Source organism: Paramormyrops kingsleyae, chromosome 6 (assembly GCF_048594095.1).
Source record: "Paramormyrops kingsleyae isolate MSU_618 chromosome 6, PKINGS_0.4, whole genome shotgun sequence".
In the NCBI taxonomy this organism is placed as follows: domain Eukaryota; kingdom Metazoa; phylum Chordata; class Actinopteri; order Osteoglossiformes; family Mormyridae; genus Paramormyrops; species Paramormyrops kingsleyae.
This window is the reverse complement of record NC_132802.1, coordinates 8,166,259-8,186,870: the sequence shown is the minus strand read 5'-3', so window position 1 is coordinate 8,186,870 and position 20,612 is coordinate 8,166,259. Positions and strand designations below refer to the sequence as shown.

At 45.7% G+C, this 20,612-nt stretch overlaps 1 protein-coding gene across 2 annotated transcripts in view; it reads right to left on the bottom strand.

Annotated features, from left to right (window-relative positions):
- prex1 (phosphatidylinositol-3,4,5-trisphosphate-dependent Rac exchange factor 1) overlaps positions 1 to 20,612 on the bottom strand; it is a 78,346-nt gene that overhangs the window by 40,873 nt on the left and 16,861 nt on the right. For both annotated transcript variants that reach the window (XM_023835258.2, XM_023835259.2), the window contains exons 2-9: positions 16,960 to 17,025; positions 15,610 to 15,732; positions 11,725 to 11,829; positions 10,310 to 10,411; positions 9,535 to 9,696; positions 7,126 to 7,259; positions 6,750 to 6,865; positions 3,782 to 3,931 (exon numbers count right to left, since the gene is read on the bottom strand). In XM_023835258.2, the coding sequence (XP_023691026.1) occupies positions 3,782 to 3,931; positions 6,750 to 6,865; positions 7,126 to 7,259; positions 9,535 to 9,696; positions 10,310 to 10,411; positions 11,725 to 11,829; positions 15,610 to 15,732; positions 16,960 to 17,025 (958 nt within the window). The remainder of the gene's footprint in view (positions 1 to 3,781; positions 3,932 to 6,749; positions 6,866 to 7,125; positions 7,260 to 9,534; positions 9,697 to 10,309; positions 10,412 to 11,724; positions 11,830 to 15,609; positions 15,733 to 16,959; positions 17,026 to 20,612) is intronic.

Below are 20,612 nucleotides of genomic sequence, written 5' to 3'. Positions count from 1 at the left end.
AACGGCCGTATCGATCCTGATGACTTTCAGCCAGATTGGCACGGTGTGGCACAGGAACCTGGGCGATGCCAATCTAAACAAGGTCTGGGAGACCAGAGTCCCTCGGGAAACGATGCCAACTTCACAAATCTATGCTCTCAGCAGAAGGGCGGGAGTCAGGGAAGTGTCGGTCCGTCACAGTCTGGATGCAGCGCACGGCGCGAGGAGGAGACCGTGCCGGCTCACGTCTGGGGTTGCCGGCCAGAGGGAAAACAGATGTTTATCTCACCAGGAAGCACACAGACCAATGGCGGAGGTGCTAATGCAGTGTTACGGTAACTGGGAATTAATCTGCAAGGCCAGTGCACAGTGACTCAGTTCATGCCAAGTTCAGAGCGGGAGCTCAGGAAAATCAACGGAGGGCAAAACAGCAAACAGAAGACATATAAGTCTTATATTTTGGCCAGAACAGACAGGTCACGGAAAAAAAGGGAAACTTTCCACCGATACAAGGTTCACCCAAAGGTCAGATTCACAAGTAGCGTGGGAGCCGTGGACCCCCACATCCCAGTTGGAGAGCCCCACTGGGGCGTCTCAAGACCAGTCCCTGTGGCTGGTGCACAGCAAAGGGAGGCTGGATTAAGAGCCAACAGCTGCAGGAGAGGGGCAGGCTGGGGAACAAAGAGTGGCTTTCAGGGGAGGGGGCAATTCCTTGCAGTGGCCCCACCCACAGTGTGAGCACCAGCTGCCTCTCACTGCTCCATGGCTGCTCCATGAAGCATAGCACTGCAGACCCGAAGCTGCCCAGATTACACCATCCCACTGAGAGGGTGTGGCCACTCCTAGTCTGCTAATTGGTTAGTATCTTGACTAATGACAGGTGTCACACCCACTTAATGGCATCCAGCAGCCACGTTGGCTTGTCGGCATCTCCTTCCTGTTCTAGACGTCTGACGAGATATCAGATCACATTCTTGTGTAAAGCACTGATTTCATCACAGGCATTAAAAGACTTGGCAGTCCACCGAAGCCCCATAATGCAATTTTCAGCACACACTGCCTTAACAGATCAATAAGCGAGCGGGAAAGCAGAGCCGGCCTGGCCGCTGAACAGCGCCCTCCTTGTAGGCATTGCGGCAAGATGGCAGGCCACCGTTAAACAGGCAGATGACGCTTTGTAAATCACACCCGTGGCACTGGGGAGAGGCTACAGCAAGCAGGGCCCAGCCAGGGGGCCGCTGCCACGCCTCCCAGAGGCCCCCAGGGGCAAGGCGTGACTGATGGAGCATCTGCTGGCCAGGATCTGCTGCCAGTGGTTGAAAGCTGATACACATCCTAAAAGGGGCACTGCAGGCGGGGTCAGATGCAGAGCGCAGTGGCTGCGGCGGGCTGCACATCAAAGGGCCGACCTGAGACCCGCCAGCATGGTCAGTGAAGACAGGGGTGAGGATCACGGCGGCTGCATGAGTGCACAGAGGGTGATGGTCTGGAGCAACAAACATCTTTGTTTCCACTGTGTACCACAATCTACCACAACAGTACCTTTGCGCATGTTTTGATAAGGAACAATACTACAGTAATAACGGAACCCATAAAATTAAAACAATCTAGAAGCTTTTGTTTTGTTTATCGAATGACAGAGAAGCCAACGTTTCGGGGGCATGTGTTATTGTCTTGTGGTTACCAGTCCACCAGACCAGTCCACGACACGCTTCTGAAACCTGACAGTAAAAACCTTCACATCAAAGGCACAAAGTCAGTGCAGAACAGGTGCTCAGAAAACGCTCACGAAACGCTCCTTTGAAGATTCTCAAGCAAAAGCAGTAAAAGTTTTAAGGACGGGGGGGGTGGGTGGGTTAAGGGGGTCAGATGAACGATGCTTCAGAAGGGCCGCGTTTCTCCGGATTAATTTCCAGGCCATAGAAGACATGGAACTGTGTCTGTAATTTAACAAGAATGTAATTAAATCCCCTGTATTCAAAGGGTTAATGGTACAAAATGGAGTTATTTACAAAGAGAACTGGCACAAACATTAATTTTCAATTTTTGCTTGTTGCTCCATCCATCACAAGCAGAAAAACACTCTCACTGTGCCTCACAACATGTGGAGATGGCTCAGTTTTGCTGTTCGAACGAAAATTTATAAAACAATGCCATTTGCCATTAACATAAGTACATCGGAGTGCCTCTTTTTCACATTTCCCATCATGCTCTGCTTTGTAACAGAAGTACACAAAGAAAAATATACAGGTGAGAGCGAAGCTTGGGGTCTGGAGCACAGGGTCAGCCATTTGTTTGTCGTCTTTGGAGCATTTCGGAGGTCAAGGGCTTTGGTCATACACCCAATGGACACGTGAAAATTCTACTGAGGCCAGGGCTGGAACCAGTAACCTTCTGATCACAGGCACACCGGCTAACCTGCTGAGCCACACTCCACCAGTGCAACGCTGCCCATTAGCTCATGCACTGTCAAGTCAACGAGCTCTGATGACACACACGGGCTGCCAGACAGGAAAGCACAGACTGACACACTGACATTTCGGTTGGTGAAGCTGCAGACCCTTGGAGGCCCCCGTTCCAGTCCCACGGAAGCCACAAAGCGAGGGAAAAGGGCAGCAAGCCCCATGCGGGGCGCTGTTCAGGGGCGGAGAGGTGGGTACAAGCAGGTCTCAAGGGTATGAATGACTCATGTCTGACCCATCGTCCCCTATGTTTGGAACAAGCCATTTGCCTATATACTAGTAAGCAGGGTAAGAAATTAGCTAAGTATCAGATTTGAATACCTCCACATCATTCTGCCATATTATAGCATATTTGTTGTTATTTTTCTGCAGCAATTCATGGTAAGAACTAAATAAGAAATAAGAAGTCAGATCAAATGACATCATCCCTGCCTATGTCCACTACTGTATGCCACCTGCTGCCCGCTAACCCAATACGACTCATTGGTAAATTAGCCACTTTCAAAGGTTTATTTGATCCAAAACTGCTTTTAAAAAAACACTTCAAACTTAAAAGGGCATGTTTATGTCTAGTCAAAACAAAACAAAGCACTCTAAAACTGAGCATCGGGATGATTTCTTGATCAGTGTACTGTCTCGGCCTGCAGCCGCTAATTTATTTCAGGACCAGGGTCAACAGTTCTTTTTTTAAAAAAAATAACATTATAGCTGTTTGTCTGCGAGCTGCCCAAACAACTGGCTGCTGTTTATTCTTCCTTCCAGACAATTTAAAGAAATAAGCCTACCTTTGCACCCAAAGCTATTTCTGTACAAATCTGCAGCACAACACGAACAAAAAAATACTACATTCCAGTTTTCACTGTTCTGTGACCGCCTAATTAAAAGACCATTCAAATTAGGGCGCCAGACAAAACAGCATTCAGTTTTCAGTCAACTAAGCATTTACGTGTTCTAGAAAACATAGGAAAGAATTGCATCTGGAAACCTAGAAGAAGTACATGCTTAAGTTAGAGTCAATTTACAGTCAATCTGCATTCTAAAAGTAATTTTGAATTAAATTAAGTTGATATTCACACTACACACACAAAGACGTAGTATATGTCAAAACTAACGTAAAATCACATTTGGCAAAGACAAGGAGGAGATTGGTGAGATTGAGAAGCTGAATGAAAATGGTTTATAATAACAGCCCTTGTTTGTACTTTCCCCTCCTGAACGGTCAGACCACGTTCTGTTGGGAATGGCTGCATGTGTAGTCTGACCAGAGTGTTTACCCGCTAGCAGGGTAAATGTTTCCTTTAATGAAGCAAAGAGAAAGATGGTAAAAATGGCCAACTCACTCTCCCTCTGCTCACGCTCCTTCAAGATGGCGTCCAGCCACTTCTGCTTGTCCTCCGCGTTCTTTGCCATGCAGACAAACCACTTGTTCTTGGCCGTGTTGTGGATCTTCCAGCCATTTGTCACTGTATAGTTATTGCTATGATAGTCAGCTGTGAAATACAGGGAGGAGAAATGTAAAAATATATATCAGAAATGAAACATTTTATCAACTATACTTATTGGCATACCAAAGTTCTCACGTCTCATACAGCATGCGCAGCCTCCTGAATACTCTAGCCTAAATCACTAGAATGTCCCACAGAATTTATCAGCTTCTTTTAATCACTCCAGATCGGATTGAGCTCCAACTTGCCTGTGAAAGTTTGTAGTCTATCAGTATTGGGCATAGAATTCATATCAGTATTGGGCACAGAATTCATATAAGTATTGGACGGAGAATAAGCACAGGTTTCATTAAGACCTAATTTCAGTCACACTATAGAAGTGAACACGGCTTTGCCTAGTGACAGCTGCATTTAAACTGAACAAGGCCACAGAGAGCAGCATAAATTCCTGAAAGCGGTTAATTCAGTAAAAAAAATTATCATCCTGGAGGAATCCAATTAGTACCAATGGTTCATATCAGTCAAGAGATTTTGCTGGTTGCCGCTATAAAATGCTATATGCACAATATGGCTTTTTCCCCAGTAAGTGACTAATGTCGTTCCCAATACGCTAATGCAGCTTCAGCTACACCTGTCTCATCTCATCCAATTCCAATACAAGAGGATACAAGGTGAAACCTCAAACAAACTATGAATTAGTAATAAGTCTAAACATTACACCAGTAGCTAGGCATATAGAATTTTCCCACAAGTCCCAGTGAGGTTTTCGGCTTTTTTCCCCCCGTCTACATTAAAACTGTGGCAGGTTTTATTGGACCAATCCAGACAGAGCTGCTGAATGGCATAGTCATCCATTTATCACATCGGTGCAACGGTACATTCCGTCCAAGCAGAGAGGATCGTCACCCAGATGCAAGGCTGGCCTGCGGCCAAAGGAGAAAATGACTAAAAGCATAACCTGCAAATGAGTGTACAGCAGGTTCCCAATGCAAAGGTCACATGATGCTGACCTGACTTGTGAATGATTCTGGTGATTAGCCGCAGTTATCCAGCTCACTCTAAATGGCACCAGTACACTCTCAGTAACCTCAGCAAAGGGCACGGGCATCCCCCCTGGGGGCACGGCCTGCCGCCAACCTGACCTACTTTTCAGCAGAATTGCCTGAATTACTAGATGAATTTTGCATTTACTTTTTACATTTTATTTAATTTAGCAGACACTTTTACCCAAAGCGACGTATGATTGAGAAAGCAAGGTCAGACAGTCCCTGGTGTAATAGAAGGTTAAGGGCCGAGCTCAAAAGCCAAGTGATGGAATCACTCGGTTGACCTCGGGATTTGAAGCCGCCACTAGGCCTGGACAGTGTTACAGTAATACGCTGTACTGTTTTATTTTGGATAAACTGCGGTATTTTCAAATCTTGGCAACAAAACTGGAGGCCATGATAATTTACCTGCCTGGCACGTTACCAAAATAGCGCTGGTTTTGAAAATACCATCGAAATCACATATACCATGGTAGAATGCCGGGAGGGTATGACGGTATGAAAGATTAGATACCACACAAGCCTACCAGCAACTTTCTGATCACAGGCCTTATTAACCAGACAAGAACCAAATGATTTTTTTGGCTCAGATGTTTTCACAACCAAGGTCTCAGTGTGAGAATTCCATACATCACAACAGTCTTACTCCAGTACTATGCTTCCCAAAACCTTTGCAGCGCTACGATGATTGTAACTTCAAAGAGAGAGAATTCGATATGATGACCCTCAGACAGCTTTGGTCTCTCATATAAGCCCCCTGATGTCTTAAGACATTGTTTCCCAACACAGTCCTTGGGGACCCCCAAGTCTGTCCATGTTTTTGCTCCCTCCAAGTTCCTGAGCAGAAACGTGGAATGTTTGTGAGACCCAGTGGACCGGACTGGTAAACACTGTCTTAAGGTTCTAGCAAGGCCCCAGGTCCTAACCTGCTACCTCCCACATTTTATTCTATACATATAAATATTGTATATATTAAAAGCTACAAAGTTATCCAGAAATGCCAGCTTCCAGCAAAACAGATCAAAATAATTAAATGAGCACCAGTTTTTGGAGTTGTTCATGCTCCCAAAAAAAAAAAAAAAAAACTTTATGCAACATAATTTTCCAATGACTAATTTCAATCTCAAACAAATAAAAAGAGCATTACAAACGAAGTCTCACAATTTATCGGCATTTTTTGCCCTGAATGTGCACTAGAGCAGTCATTTGGCATTTGTTTTGTGAGAGGGCACTCTCTGGGAGGGGGGTGGGGGGGTGGCAGCTATCTGAAGTTACGAACTGGCAGGTTGCTCTGTTTCTCACGAGAAACCCATCACAGATATTTCTTTCTTTTTCTGCGACTTCCGTAAAACATCAGCGAGCCCAAGAGGCAGTGCAGAGGCGGCCAATGTTGACGCTGGCAGCCCCTGAAGAGGCCTGGTAAAGGCGGCGAAGTGGCAGACGAAGAAGCTCCCTCCGGCACTGCCAGCGACGCCGCCGTCCTTGCGACTGCCGTCTTCAACACTCGATCGTATCTTCCTCTGCTCACGATAAGCAGCGCTAGTTGCATAGCTTAGACTTCCTGAAATGGCGCATGCTTCCCTAACCCCTATGCTCTTGCAGACTCAGACCCAGTTGCGACATCCATCTATTCGGGTCAAGGTCATATGTGGGGGGGGTGTGGGCGGCTGGAGCTTATCCCAGGCAGCAAAAAGGCACAAGGCTGTGGTACACATCCGGCATGAGATGCCAGTAGTTGCAACATCAACAGAAGGGCATTTATTATGCATCAGTCAAGGTACTTGGATATCTAAGAAGGGCACGTGAGCGACACAGACCTGTTCCGTCTTCCACGTTTTCGACCTCCATCACTTCCGTGTTTATTCTGCCTCTGAATACGTACAGAGGGCCGTTAATGGACTTGGTCCTTTTGGTGGACTTCTTCCCTGAAACCCTGAAGAACCAAAATAAAGTCATTACAAGCATGAAACTACACAAAGGAAAGTACGTCTCTTTTCAGAGACCCAGGACTCTGGCGGCTGGCACAAGAGGCCAGCTGCATACAGCCTGCTGCAATTAAGCAGCTTTCTCAATTATACGTCGCCTCGGGTAAAAGTGTCTGCTAAATTAAAATTCAGAAAGTTACGGCCTACGTGTGCATGCAAACGATCTCAGCAATTTTTGAGGACTGGTGAGGGAGCATGGCTGACTTACCTGGATTTCCGTTTGCAGTACACCAAGAGGTTGTCGAAAAGGAAGAAGACCCGCTCCTGAATGTTGCCTGCAGAAATCTTCAGCAGATTTCCATGGAGAAGCAACTCTGTACAGATGTCGGTCAGATTGGTTCCCTGCAAGACAGCACAGGTAGAAGGTGAGCATTTCTGATGTTACGTGCTAATATCAAAGATATGTCTGGACCCGATTCTGTGGATCCAAATAAAAAAATTATGTAATCAGTTAAGAACGGCAAATATGCAGTTATTTTCAGCTTCTGTGTGGACTTTCACTGTGAGGAAAGAGACATAAGACAGGGCAAAAAACGAAAAGTTACAACACTCATTTTGGGAACCATCCATGTGACCTTTCGGCAAAGACCATTGCGTAGTTTCTTGGCTCATGTGGAGGAGGTCAGAATCTGGGTGAATGACGGAAGTTTCACAGGACGTTCAGAAACAGCCACCCACCCCAACCCAAGTCCACATCAGTATATCAGTAACCACAGATATTTAAGCCACAAGAATTCAGACTTCTCATGCTGTGAAGGAGCCCAAACCTAACACCAAAGCAATGATATCCACTGTTTAGGGAGACTCTACAGCACAGCATCGGGGGCTGAGAGATTTCGAGGGAACCGTGCGAATGTGAGAAAGCGTCCCACCGCAGTTTGTCACGGAAAGAGCTCATGGTGAAATATCTCAATCTCACGTCAACTGGCTTTCTGAAGGGTCACAATGAACATTACATTAGCTCAGGGCAGGGCAATCTTATCCAGAAAGGGCCGCTGTGTATGCGGGTTTTCGCTGCAACTCCCAAATTAGATTACTAATTAGAGGACTGATTGGCTGAAGAGTCCTCGCACCTGGGTTTGAACAGCTGACCTAAAGGTTATCCCCCAAAAACCTGCATACACACCGGCCCTTTGCGGATAAGATTGGCCACCACTGCATTAGCTGGTATGCAGCCCTACATAGACCCTCAGTGTCAATTACTGACATTTCTGACAAAATGCAGAATTTAATTGCAACCTGTCAAGTAGTTTCAAAATTCAGGTAGATAAATAAAATCTAACAATACTAGCAATCCCATGCACAATTTGAATTCCACGTATTTTTTTAAAAATAAATATAATGTAGCCAGCAAATCTAAGCAACTCCATGTGGACAATTTAAGTCTCATTCTAAAACAGCTTCTTACATTCCCGTGGTTTCACAGGGCCTAAGACTTTGATGCTGCCTAGGAACACGATGCCATTGAAAACATTTTGTCGGTCAAGAACATCAGCGTCCCGACCCGGCAAGCTATCCATAATTGATCCCCACACAGAACCAGACCTGCAAGGCCAGCTAGCAGCACAACAGACTGAAACCTTCTCCTGGGTTTGCACCGAGCGCGGCATTTGCAGGAGTTAAGTGCGACTTCCTGCAAGCTGACCTTTACCTCATATACGATCCACATCGACTATATTCTGCAGTACCGACCTCGGCCATCGGGGGCCTTTCTCCGGCACCCGTTTCCAGAGTGGGCCTGATGCCTGTCCGTTTCACTTGCTATCGAGTGGGAAGTTTTTCCATAACAGAAAACAAGGGCTTCATTGTAGGAAAGAAAAAAAGAAAAGGCATTATTCTTGCTGCAGTGTTCTCTTTTTTTCCCCTCTGTCAGATTCTGTGCGATAACCTGCCTGCTCGTCTGAGGCGATTGCCCTCGCATGCCAATCATGTTAAAAGTGACTGCGCTCGCACTGCGGTGAAGCCACAAATGCGCTGCACCAGCCTCCGCACCCCGTGGTTCACTGAAAAGCATCAAAACCGCTCGGTGCATGCATGGAGCAGCTGGAAGAGAAGGGGCCAGTCGGACGGCCCCTAGAGGGCTGACACTTCCCCTGCTGCTGTTTTCGGTTCCTCCTTTCAATGCAGCAAAAGACGATGCTGATTAGAAGACCTAGGTGACTATTGTTTTTTTTTTGGATAGTCTTGGCACCAACATTCTATCAATTACCTATCAAATCATTCACAACAATAATCAAAACTGGGAGGTTTCTCAACAAATATCTACAGTTGAATGAACGTGCTGGCAAACAGGACCCATTAAGAGAAAATAACGTTATGGAAGCAGGATGAGAAAGACTAAAAAGAAGTAGTGTTTAATTTATTCACAGCAGCTTAGGACAGCATTGTGATTGACACTCTTTCTTTTCATCAGCTCGCGGGAGCATTTCCTCAGTGTCGCTGGGTGCGAGCAGCACTGGCTAAAGCCTCTCAGACGACATAATGGCACCTTGGGGGTTTGCGTTTCTTGATATGTGGCCACTGTGCACCTGCATTTATGCTCCATGTGACTCCCAAGATGTTTCTCTTTGGGCCCTGTGTGCGACGGAGCCCCAGACGGCCAGAGAGGACCTCTTACCTCCCAGCCCTCGATGTGCGACTGCAGCTGCTCCAAGGCTTCCAGCTTCTCCATTTGTCTCTTCGTCTCGTTGATGTTGGAGCAGACGGTCTTCATGGCCTGCAGGGCCTGCTCCACCGCCGGGTAATCAGCGTGCTTCTTAGGGGTCCTCTTCAGCAGCTCCTGTAGGGAGAGCTCCAATCAGCTGCAAACCTACTGGCCTTATGAAGATGCAGTGGCAAAAACTACCTCTAGGTGAACTCTCAATATATGGGCAAAAAAAAACAAATAAATAAAAGTTATGGTCTTTGGCCACTGAATATGAGCTAAAAATAATTTTACGCAATTGTTTTGCAAATGTGGATGGCAGGTGAGATCTGTGCCACATCCAAGCCAGTCATTTTAATCAAACACTGACAACAACAGGCTGGATCACTGAGGTCTCTCTCAGACGGCCATGGGGATCAAATCACTCTCTCACGCTCAGGTCTGTAAAGGTGTGAAAAGCAAACAAAAAAGACACACACACACACCCCCCCCCCCCCCCGCCCCCCAGCTGGAAGCTCATGGCTGCCTTCACCACGGCATTAATGACATAGGATCTACTTTGATGGGATAATCAGAAACGCCAACAAAGAGGAGAAAGAGGAACTAAATCTGCAACCTTAATTAACCGTAATTGCTTGCTCTTCAGATTCTTAATTAGGCTGTCTTAACGGGCACAGAACACTCCAGATCACCCGCAGGGCCCTTCTTTGTGGTGTCCGTGAGAAATGGGTGAGAGAGACCTCCTTACCTTCAGCAAAAGCGGGTATTTACAAATCCTCTGGATGGGTGTCAGCAGGTAGCCCTCCAGGGGGATGTCTGTGGTCTTCTTCCCTCCCAGCAGCATGCAATGCTGACAGAACGTGAGCACAGAGAAGCTCACCGTGAGAAAGTCCAAGAGCCACAGGAACATCTAAGCAGCGCATATGTTTGTAGGACTCAAACATTTCAGTAGCTCCCGAGACACATCTAATCAATTTATAGGAACTTCACAATCATAAATTCACAATCAACTCAGCCATATTTTATTATATATATATATATATATATATATATATATATATATATATATATATATATATATATATATATATATATATATATCCACTACAATTTTATACTCTGAAATAATTTTTAAAACTCCTAAAACACTCAAAGTCTGTGTACTAATTTCATTTTAGCCATTGAATCTACAGTGGAATGAACAGAGAAAAAGAAAGAGAGGCCCGTTTTTGGTCATTTCAAAACGTTAATGGCAGAAACAGTGATACAAAAAAATGAGAACTAAAGCTTTAATGACTGACTGTCCTTAAATGTTCCACTGCTTCCACTCGATGATTCTTGTGGTCCAGAGCAGATCAAAGGCTTACTAAGGGCTAAGCAATAAATATACATGAATTTTTAATATGAACTGAGCTCAGTCAGCAGTAGGATAGGGCCATTTCCATACAATTACTGATAGTCCAGGCTGAGTGCTATCAGCAGCCAATCACATGACAGTGACCTCAGCTGTGATGGGCACGTCTCAAAATAGGGCAGATTCTGCATTTCAAAATGCAATTTAGTTTGAAATCCTGCAATGCTACACGGCCGAGGACATTAGACACAGTCGATGCAAATGCCGCATTCTAATTTAAATTTCATTTGCACAAGTCCAAAACAAAGAATCTCATTACCTAACTGGGCCCTTGTTTATTAAGATGGCAAAGCAATTACTTTCAGATCCACCTTTAATTTGGCTTCATCTCCTGTGTTAACAGGTTTTCGTTTTCTAATAACCTGCCGGAGTAGAAACATTTATCTTACAGGAAACACAAATTCATTCAAGGCCAACCAACGTTCATGTCAGCAGTGACAAATTTCTCTGCAGCTGACAGTAAGTTCAGGCAGCATCTAACTTTTCATATCATCCAGACATAATACTGCACTATACGGTATCTGGACGATATTTTTAAATCAATGATATTTCTGTATTTTGAAGTCTTTGCATTAAAATTCAAATTTAATGATACCACGGTCTACCAAAAATACCATGTCACACCCTACTGTAATACCCAAGCCTAGGTTAGAGGAACACAACTCCTGTAACCCATGATGCAGAGTGAGCAGACCTCCCTGACTCTAGAGCCTGCATTAGGAGGGGGGAGGCGGGGGACAGGAGCTCACCAGCAGGAAGGTCCGGACCTGCGTGTTCTTGTTCAGCTCCATCAGCAGTCTCAGGGCTTTTTCATGGTTACTGCAGTACTCGCCGTACACGGAGAAGTGGCCTTTCTGAAATGAGGAGCAGGTCAGCACATTACACGTCGTCCCTGGACACGAGGCGCTATAAGCGAAACATTAAGTCATCGCCTCCCACAGTTACTTAGATGGAAAACCACTGGTAAGAATCATTCGTCTGGGCTGGGCAGATGCTTCAGGAGAGCATTAGTGGATAGTTCATTAATTCTAATGTATTTATTGGCCATAACCCACACTGAGCTCTATTTCACGGTGTGTTCGCTTTAATAAGAGGGGTTATTTTGATAACTGCCAACCTGGTCCAACACAAATAATGAACAGACTTCCACCTGCACAGCTACATGCTGCACAGAGCTGAACTTTCTGCAGGAAATCCATCCCGTGTCTGAAGCAGGTCAGTGCCGGTCGGATACGGAAACTCAAGTCGTCGGATAGGGTTTACAGACACCCCTGAAAGATGTATTAGACTCTCGGTAGTGAGGCCCAGCACTCAGACCAAAGAAACTCTGTGACCGCCTTGGGTCTGCCCCAGACGGAGTAGCAAGTGAAATGAGGAGCCGTGCGCTGGCAGCAATTCAGACGCCCGGTGTGGCTTTAAGATCACAGCACGAAGCTAAAAGCTGCACCTTAAGAAAAGCAGCCCTGTCTTATACACTAAAATTCCAGACCAAGAACGTGAGGGACATAAAACTCAAATATTTTCACAATGGAAAAGAAGTCATAAAATATCATCTGTCATTTTGGCAGGCAGATACTCATTTCTTCACTGATAGAGTGTTTTTTCCCCCCATACAAGTCCTGCAACTGTGTTTTACAACATTTGTTAAAACTGGATTTCTCTAATCCACAATTTGGACACAGAAAACCCTGTTAGTTTAAGATCCCCCAAAAGAGACAGGATTATTTGCATTCTCCGCTCTTTTGTGTTCCGGTGTCACGTGAACAGACAGAACTAGCCCAAAACTTGCAGTTCTACAGAACACAACAGTGGTGTATCGCTTAGGGCCAAATTAAACCGCCATAGCACCCTGGCAGCAGTAATGATGATGCTTTGCTGGGATAAACATCCACCGTAAGCTATGGAAATAATAATAAAAAAAAAATGTTTATAACTGTAAACACAAGTGCTGCAGTAAATGAACTAAAAAGTCTAATAAAAATTAAACTAGAAATCCCCCTTTGTACTGGAAAGTCCTCGATAATTGCCAGAAATATACCAATTACCTACCGCAGAAGCCAAACTGAGAAAACAACAGCTACGGTTTTCCTAAATAAGAGCCTTTCAAATTCAGCTCACATTATAGGTAAAAAAGAAATCAATGGCAGACAATGAGCCTCGACAAAGGCGATAAGTTAATGCAAAGGAACCCTTGGAAGAACCTCAAGGTGAATTTCTCGTCCGACGGCAAGTTGAAGGCCGTTGGCTCACCGCGCCCCATCTGTCAGTGGGGCACCACTATCCAACGAGCCCCTGGCCGTCGCCACTAGGCCCAGAATGGCAAGCAATTATGGTTCCATTAAAAAAAAAAAATGTCAAACCCTACACTTTTTTTCCTATTACCAAGATCATTAGAGTGAATGTATATGAGGACCTTAGAGACAGGCAGCCTGAAGACCACAAAACAAAACAAAAAAATTAAGGGATCGATGCACTCCAAACAATATACACAGACTGTGATTCAAACAGCCAATGAAATAATCCAACTCCCCCCCCCCCCCCTAATTGGCTGTTGATCTCGCCCACTTCAGTTGCCGAGCACCTGTCACTGTCACCTTGACCCCCCTTCTGGAGGTGATGGCGGGCTGGGAGGGGGGGCATCATCTTTACTGCAATGGATACAGCACCAGGACTTAACTTGTGTTTCTACAGAGTCTTCATTTGTGTGACCAGGGCAGCCAACACATCTGCGGAACGTTCTGGGTTCCAAGTTCTGAGTTCTACACTTGTACCCAGAATAGCTCAAAGAGCTAGCTAGAGCCCTCAGCTATTTTTTTTTTCCTTCATTGGAGACAGGGAGAGGATACACCGCCATGGAGGGCAGTCAAAGAGACAAATTACGACACAAAAAGTTTACTTATGGAGCCCACAGTGAAAATGCAGGTGGGGGAATGAATAAACTCAGCTACGGAGACAAAAAAGTAAAACAAATAATGTCAGATTATGCCTAAATCCTCCTATGAGGACCTGGTCGAGGTTGTGGCCTGCGGTTGCAGGCATTTTACCCAAGTGGAACCATTGACTAGGAACAAGCAGCATCTGCAAGAAGCATAATACTAAAATTACTCAATCTGCCATAATAAAAGAAAGATGGTGGAGCCCAAGCCTGACTTAATAGAGAACCAAATTTGTTTGCACATCATTTGAAAGAAAATGTAGACAAGTATCGGTATCAAATGAAGGATTATGACTTACACATGACACGTTCTGCGAGGGACACATAAATGTAATTGCCACCAGATTTCTTTAAGCAATTAAAGATAATTTATCACAAAAAACAGTTTTAGGGACAGATAAGTAAACGAGTTGGGAAAGGTCCCCTGGTGGTCTGTAGAGAACTGGGTCAAAGGGGAACCAGGAATCAGACATGGACAGTAAAATCCCAGGCTGTCCAAGGGTCACGGCTGGCAGGGAAGGGGGGGGGCATTTACTGGAGTACCAAGTTACATCCTGACCACTCCACTCCCCCGACACCCAACTAAGATCAATAGGACCTGGCTCTCAGTGACTGAGATGGGATGCGGGGGTCAGCAGCAAGCTCAAGTCCCAGCTGAAAGTCTCATGACACACCGCACAACTCAAGCGGTCCCACAGACCAGTCCTGCGGTCCAATGCTGGCCCTAAAGCACTGCAAAGCTTAAGAGTCAAAATGTCTAGAAATGCCGTCCTGCCTAGATCTGATGACCTGCCTGTCACCTTCCTGCGACCTTCCGCACAGTGCGACTCCTACAGAGAACGTTATGGTGAAGCAGATGAAGGATGCTCCCCAGGAGTGGGAGCGCTCCCAATTCCTTTTGAACACCACGCCTCCTCCAGTGGGAGGCCAACCGTAAGAGAGCGACATGTTCGGTATTAGCGCAGGGGCTGCCCGCCACGTCATGTCAGACTCCTGCTTTCAGCCCACGATGAGAGTAGAGCGGCTTCCTGGTACAGAGGTTAGTCTGGTGCCTCAGGCCCTCGAGCCCCTCCATGCTACATCAAAGGCCTCGTTTTCAGCCTCTGCTCGTCAATGCAGCAGAGTGTCTTTCACAAGGTCCGAGTGGAAGCGAATGTGGGCAGGACCCAATAACACTGGTCATTTGCCAACAACGTTGAACAATCAGCCCCGGAGGATCCAGGGGCATTTTCATAAATGGACTAACCACCACATGATTGGGACCCGGGATTCCTGTGTGACGACAAAGCTTGGAGGATTGCTCAACACAGAAAATACAAACAGTAGTGCACACAGCCCTAAACCCCCACCCCAGCCAACCCCCCCCCCCCCCATCAAGAAACACAGACTTTAATTTCCTTGTGGGATCTTCAAGTTAAGTTTTACATCTAGAGTTCTACCCTTGGCGGCCCAGCACTCTACCCATTGTCCTACAGGGGACCTGCCCAACCACTCTGCCCTGATACAGATGGGCCATTGTGATCATCTAGGGGTGATGAGTTCAAAGGGAGGGGTGGTGGAGGGGGGGTGGGTTTGTGGGTAGATGGAGGCACATCCGCCGACAAGCCTGCCAAGCTCACCCGGGCTGGGAGGGGTGAGAGCTGGGCGCTGGCAGGAAGCGGGCGTCCATTGAGCTGCCGTGTGAGGCCATTGTACTCACAAACTGCAGGAAGACGTGACCCAGGGTGTGCTGCGGATGGGGCTCCGGCTGCAGGCTGGACTCCAAGGCTGCCAGCACCTTCTTGTGGACCTCCAGGATGGCCTCGATGTTGGAGAAGAGGATCTTCATGGACGGAGGAACAGAGAAACCCCCATTAGCCAGACGGCCCCATTCCCACTGGACAGGCCGATCTGTCACAGTGCCACTGCTGTGGGAGCCTGAGCTCCTCGGCTTCCTGGAGAGTTGAGAGCGCCACAGTACCATGGAACAAAGAGGGACTGTGGTCCCTTCAGCCCCGTTCCTGGCCAGTAAACACCCGGACATCTCATTAATATGGATGCTACCAGCAGGAAAACAAATACATACACATGTACACAACAACCAGCGAGGCTGCACAAAAACATGGAGGGTTAGCCTGTGCGGAGGCCGCAAACCAACCATGAAAAATGAAGAAGCTTTTTAAATAAAAAAAAAATTTAAATAAAAAAAAACAAAAAAAAAAAACAGCTCTTGCTCTATTGAATCCCAAGAAGATTGGTTTCCCCAAACGAGCTTGATGGGCCGAATGGCCTCCTCTCGTTTGTAAATTTCTTATGTTCTTAAGATAGCAGGAAAGCCATCAAGGTGTGTAAGGGTAACTGGGAGATGAGAATGGTGGACTTCAGCTACACTACCGGAGTTACCAGCTCGCCCAGTGCCTCAGCGTCATAGTATGGTTAGAGATTCTGTGACTCTGTGTGGGGACAAAACTACACACATCTGGAGGGAATGCTACGCGAAGCCAAGTCCAAAGCAAACAGAGAAGTTGCATAACTTGTGTCGAGAAACTGACATTGTTGGGAAAGTACAGGGGGGAAAGAATAAGCTAACGTGCTCCAATCAGCACCTCTCGGTAGTGGAAAGTGGTGCAAACGTGGGAGATCTCGTATTTCAGTTTGGCGACACCGCTTGCGTTTCATGGGGGGGGGGGGCAGGGTTGGTGACCAGGGATCAACATCGTGGTTGTAAGCTTGGGGACAGTCTTCCATTCCATCTGCTCTTAGGTTGGGTTACACTCTATTAAACTGGAGGGACAATGATCTTGGGAATTAACGATTAGCCGTTATGTTCCTTTTGTGCTTGGGAGTCCAGCAGCAGAAGCTTGAGGGAGTACACCGCCCAAAACAAGTGTAGGGTTAGAAAGGCCCCAACTGAGTGCTCAGGTGTTTTGTTAACACCTGATGCCATTATTTCTTCTTCCTTTGTGTTCGGTACATCGAGCTACTGGCCGTTTTTATTTTAATTTTTTTGAGCGTGTCGTGGAGATGCATAGCTAATCCCCAAAGGGAAAACACGAAGGGAGACGCTCACCCTGACGTTCTCCGGAGAGAGGCATTGCTGCTCGTCTTGGGTCTGCCGGATCCTCTGCAGAAAGGCCTGAAAAAGAGACGCACGGCTCGGTTACAGCGCTCACATTTCACGCTCAAAAGAAAAGGAAGAGTCTCCTTAAAAAGAGTGATAAAAAAGGAGCCCCATCTATTAAGTTTTTCACACGCAGCCACAATCGCAACCGGTTTCACCGGCACAAGTAGCCTTGTGACTGAAAGCGATTAACCAAGATCATTAACACTCGCTGCAGATCATTTTCACGGATGGCCTTCAAGTTGGCAAACCGCGTGCTATAAATCCAGCTTAGCTTCATAGAAGGCAGTATGTACTGTAATAGTACTGTATCGAGAATAGAATTGTTATTGTAACGATCATGTTCAGGAATAGTCTTTTTTTGTGTGTATATCAAGAGCAAATGACCAAAACTCAATCAGCCTATATTTTTGTTGTTGCTGTTTTTGAGATGACACATCCCTGGATGAGTTTTAGAAATTCCCTCTTCAGATGGGACGAAAAACAAGGACATAAAAACATACATACATGTTTTATATTATATGTTAATTATATAATATATAGGCTATATTATATTTAAGTAATAACATATGAGGAGTGTGGCTGTACTCCAATATATGATGGCCGTGATTCGCTCGTAGACATGAGCCCGCAGACTGAGTTGTATAAATGTTATACTACTACTACTACTACTAATAATATTATTATTATTATTATTATTATTATTAATAATAATAATAATAATAACAACAACCAATACTTTATTTATCCCCTTGGGGAAATTGTCTTTACACCTCCATCAACTTGCTCTTTTTTATAGAGTAAGCTGTGCGTGAAGGGCAGCCACCCGTAGTGTCGCCCAGGGAGCTGGGGGTTAAGGGCCTTGCTCAAGGACCTGCAGATGTGCTGAGGCTGGGTTTGAACCAACAACCTTCTGATTACAAGCACACAGGCTTAGCCCACAGAGCCACACGCTGCCCCCCATCGCCACACGCTGCTGACACTCACATAGGGCCGCAGGATTCTGAAGAAAATTTGAATGACGATTTTTTTTGCTTAGAGCTGAGATCACGACTTTTTGTAATGATTTCCCCCCCTCAAATTTCAATGTCTATTGCACTAATTAACTAGCCTGCCTCTGAAACGCAATACAACCACCGTCTCAGAACTCAGACAATAACGAGAACAATAAATAATAATAACAACAACAATAATAATAATGGACGCGTGGACAAATGAAGTGACCCAAGCTTTAACTGTGATCTGGTCGGAAGAACCAGAGATCAGGATATCATAAAAAGAAATAAAGTATTTTGTATAATAATCTAGGACAGCAAAGTATTGGGAAATGTCTAAGTATTGCAAAGTGATTTTGTTGTAAAAATTATTGGGGTATTTATCAACATAAATTTCTCACAAACTCGTCTAGGAGTGACCAGCCAGCCGCTTCCTAGTGTTTATTGTTGATTTTCCAATTGGTGCTTTTGAACTCTGCAGCAGATGTTTTGCATTACTGTCAGTGGTGGTGGTGAGGTGTGTGTGTGTGTGTGTGTGTGTGTGTGTGTGTGTGTGTCAGGTGTCTGCATCTGGATGTTGTCAGTGAAGTGAAGAAAGAAATGAGCAGGGGTGTGAAGGGGAGGGGGGACCGCGGTGAGGTTAAGGGTAAAGTGCACATTGGCTGATATCTCCATGCAATACAACTGAACTGAATAAAAGTTACGGGGGGAATGGGGGGGGGGGCGGGGGAGATGGGGCAAAAACCTTCAAAAATGACAAAACTGGAAGCTGTGACACTTTATTGGGTTGGTTGCCCCTCAAAGTGTACTTCAGCTCTAATGGCATGTTGTAGCTACATGGTGTTCAAATTCATCAGTAGGCAACCACTTGCTTTTCTGCTCATTCATACAAAAACGTTCATCTTACTGTGATTTTACTTATTTAGCAGACACTTTTACCCAGTTTTACCCAGGGGTTAAGGACCTTAACTCAAGGCCCAGTGACGACATTACTCTGCCGACCACTGGAACTGAACTGATGACCTTCTGATCACGGACACAGTATTCTGACCTGCTGAGCCACATACCACCCCCATGCACTGAACGGGCACTGGAAGTAGGAAGTGAGAAATAATATCAGCCAAAACCTCATCCTAACTGTGTGTGAAAAGCAGGCAAAGAACTGCAGAGGCCGCAGAGAGGGAGGCAAAATCTCCTCTGAATGGCCTGCAGCTTGGATTAGCTGAAATAAAGCCGAGGGGAGCCCCTTGGACAGCCCTGCATGAAACACAGCCACTCAGCTACTCCCCATTACTCACAAAAAAACAGCTTAGGTTTCTGCTTTCAGGATTTAAGTGGAAAAAAACATTTTGCATCAAGAGAAAGATAATCTACCAAGCGGGATGCATGGCTCATTTCTCGCTGTTAAGTTGAAGTTAAATAGATGGCCAAAATCCCATGGAAAAAAAATTCTAAAACTAAGGAGTGAAAGTTTGCGGCCACATTGAAGAAGTACCAAAAAAAATTATTATGGCCACAAGTGACAGGTTCTGAATACAAAAACTTCTCAAAATAGTATGAATTTGACAAACCTAATTAAGCTGAACCCATTAAAGCTCTCTCTTGTGTTTTGTCCCTCCATATATAAGCTCCATTTATGTGACATTCTCCCAAAATAATATTGTATTATCCACATCATTCCTATAAATCCAAAACTGCTTACTGGGCAGACGGGCTGGGTTCAGATTCAATGCAGCAGTAGTGCCAGAGAGGATAGCATGACTCCCCACCAGTGACCACAATGACAGGACAGCCACTGGCTAGTCAAAGCCCCCCCCCCCCCCACCCCCACCACCACACTGCCTCCCATCCTCAAAGCCTCTATTCCCTGCCTTTCATTAAAAACCAACAAGCTAAATCATGGAGCCGTTAGGAATGCAGACCACCTCTCCCCCTCAGTCCTTGACTGGCGTCTCCTGCTGCCACTTGAGGAGCTCCTTCCTCCCTGATCTCCTTCGGGTTTGTAAGTTCCCTCCATGACACACCAGAACTAGCAAATCAGTGGGCGGCAGTAATGGCTGCCCTCTCTGACAGACGGCTTGATTGTCACCCTGCTTGGAGGTCCCCAAGAAGGTGGACCCCTTACGCCCTGTTTGCGGCTTAACGTGTGAGCACCAGGCCGACATCGAGAGGGTCGAGACTATGGTTTATTAGTAAAGCCTGTATGAACTGAGTGCGTCAAGGCATAGTGGAAAACAGAACCGAATCTTAGCAGGGATCCGCAGTCTTCCCGAAAACCACAAAACAACACTGTATGCAAGGTGCATAAAAATATTAACCAAATCAAAAATAAATGACTACCAGGAAAAGAATGAATTTTAAAGCAAAACAAACGCACATGGGTAAGTTCTAGCGGCCTTACCACAGAAACCAGTTTGAGAAATTGTTCTCATTCAGCACTAATTTAAAAGTACAAACTGCAGAGCGAGCTAAAATGAAAAGAAAAAAAAAAGCCACAGACATTGTTCCACATTCAGATATTTGTGACACTGTAACTCTTACACGTCAAGTGAGATATGGCGACTCCACTTGAAAACGATTTGGGGTTTTTTCTACGTTTCAAAACAG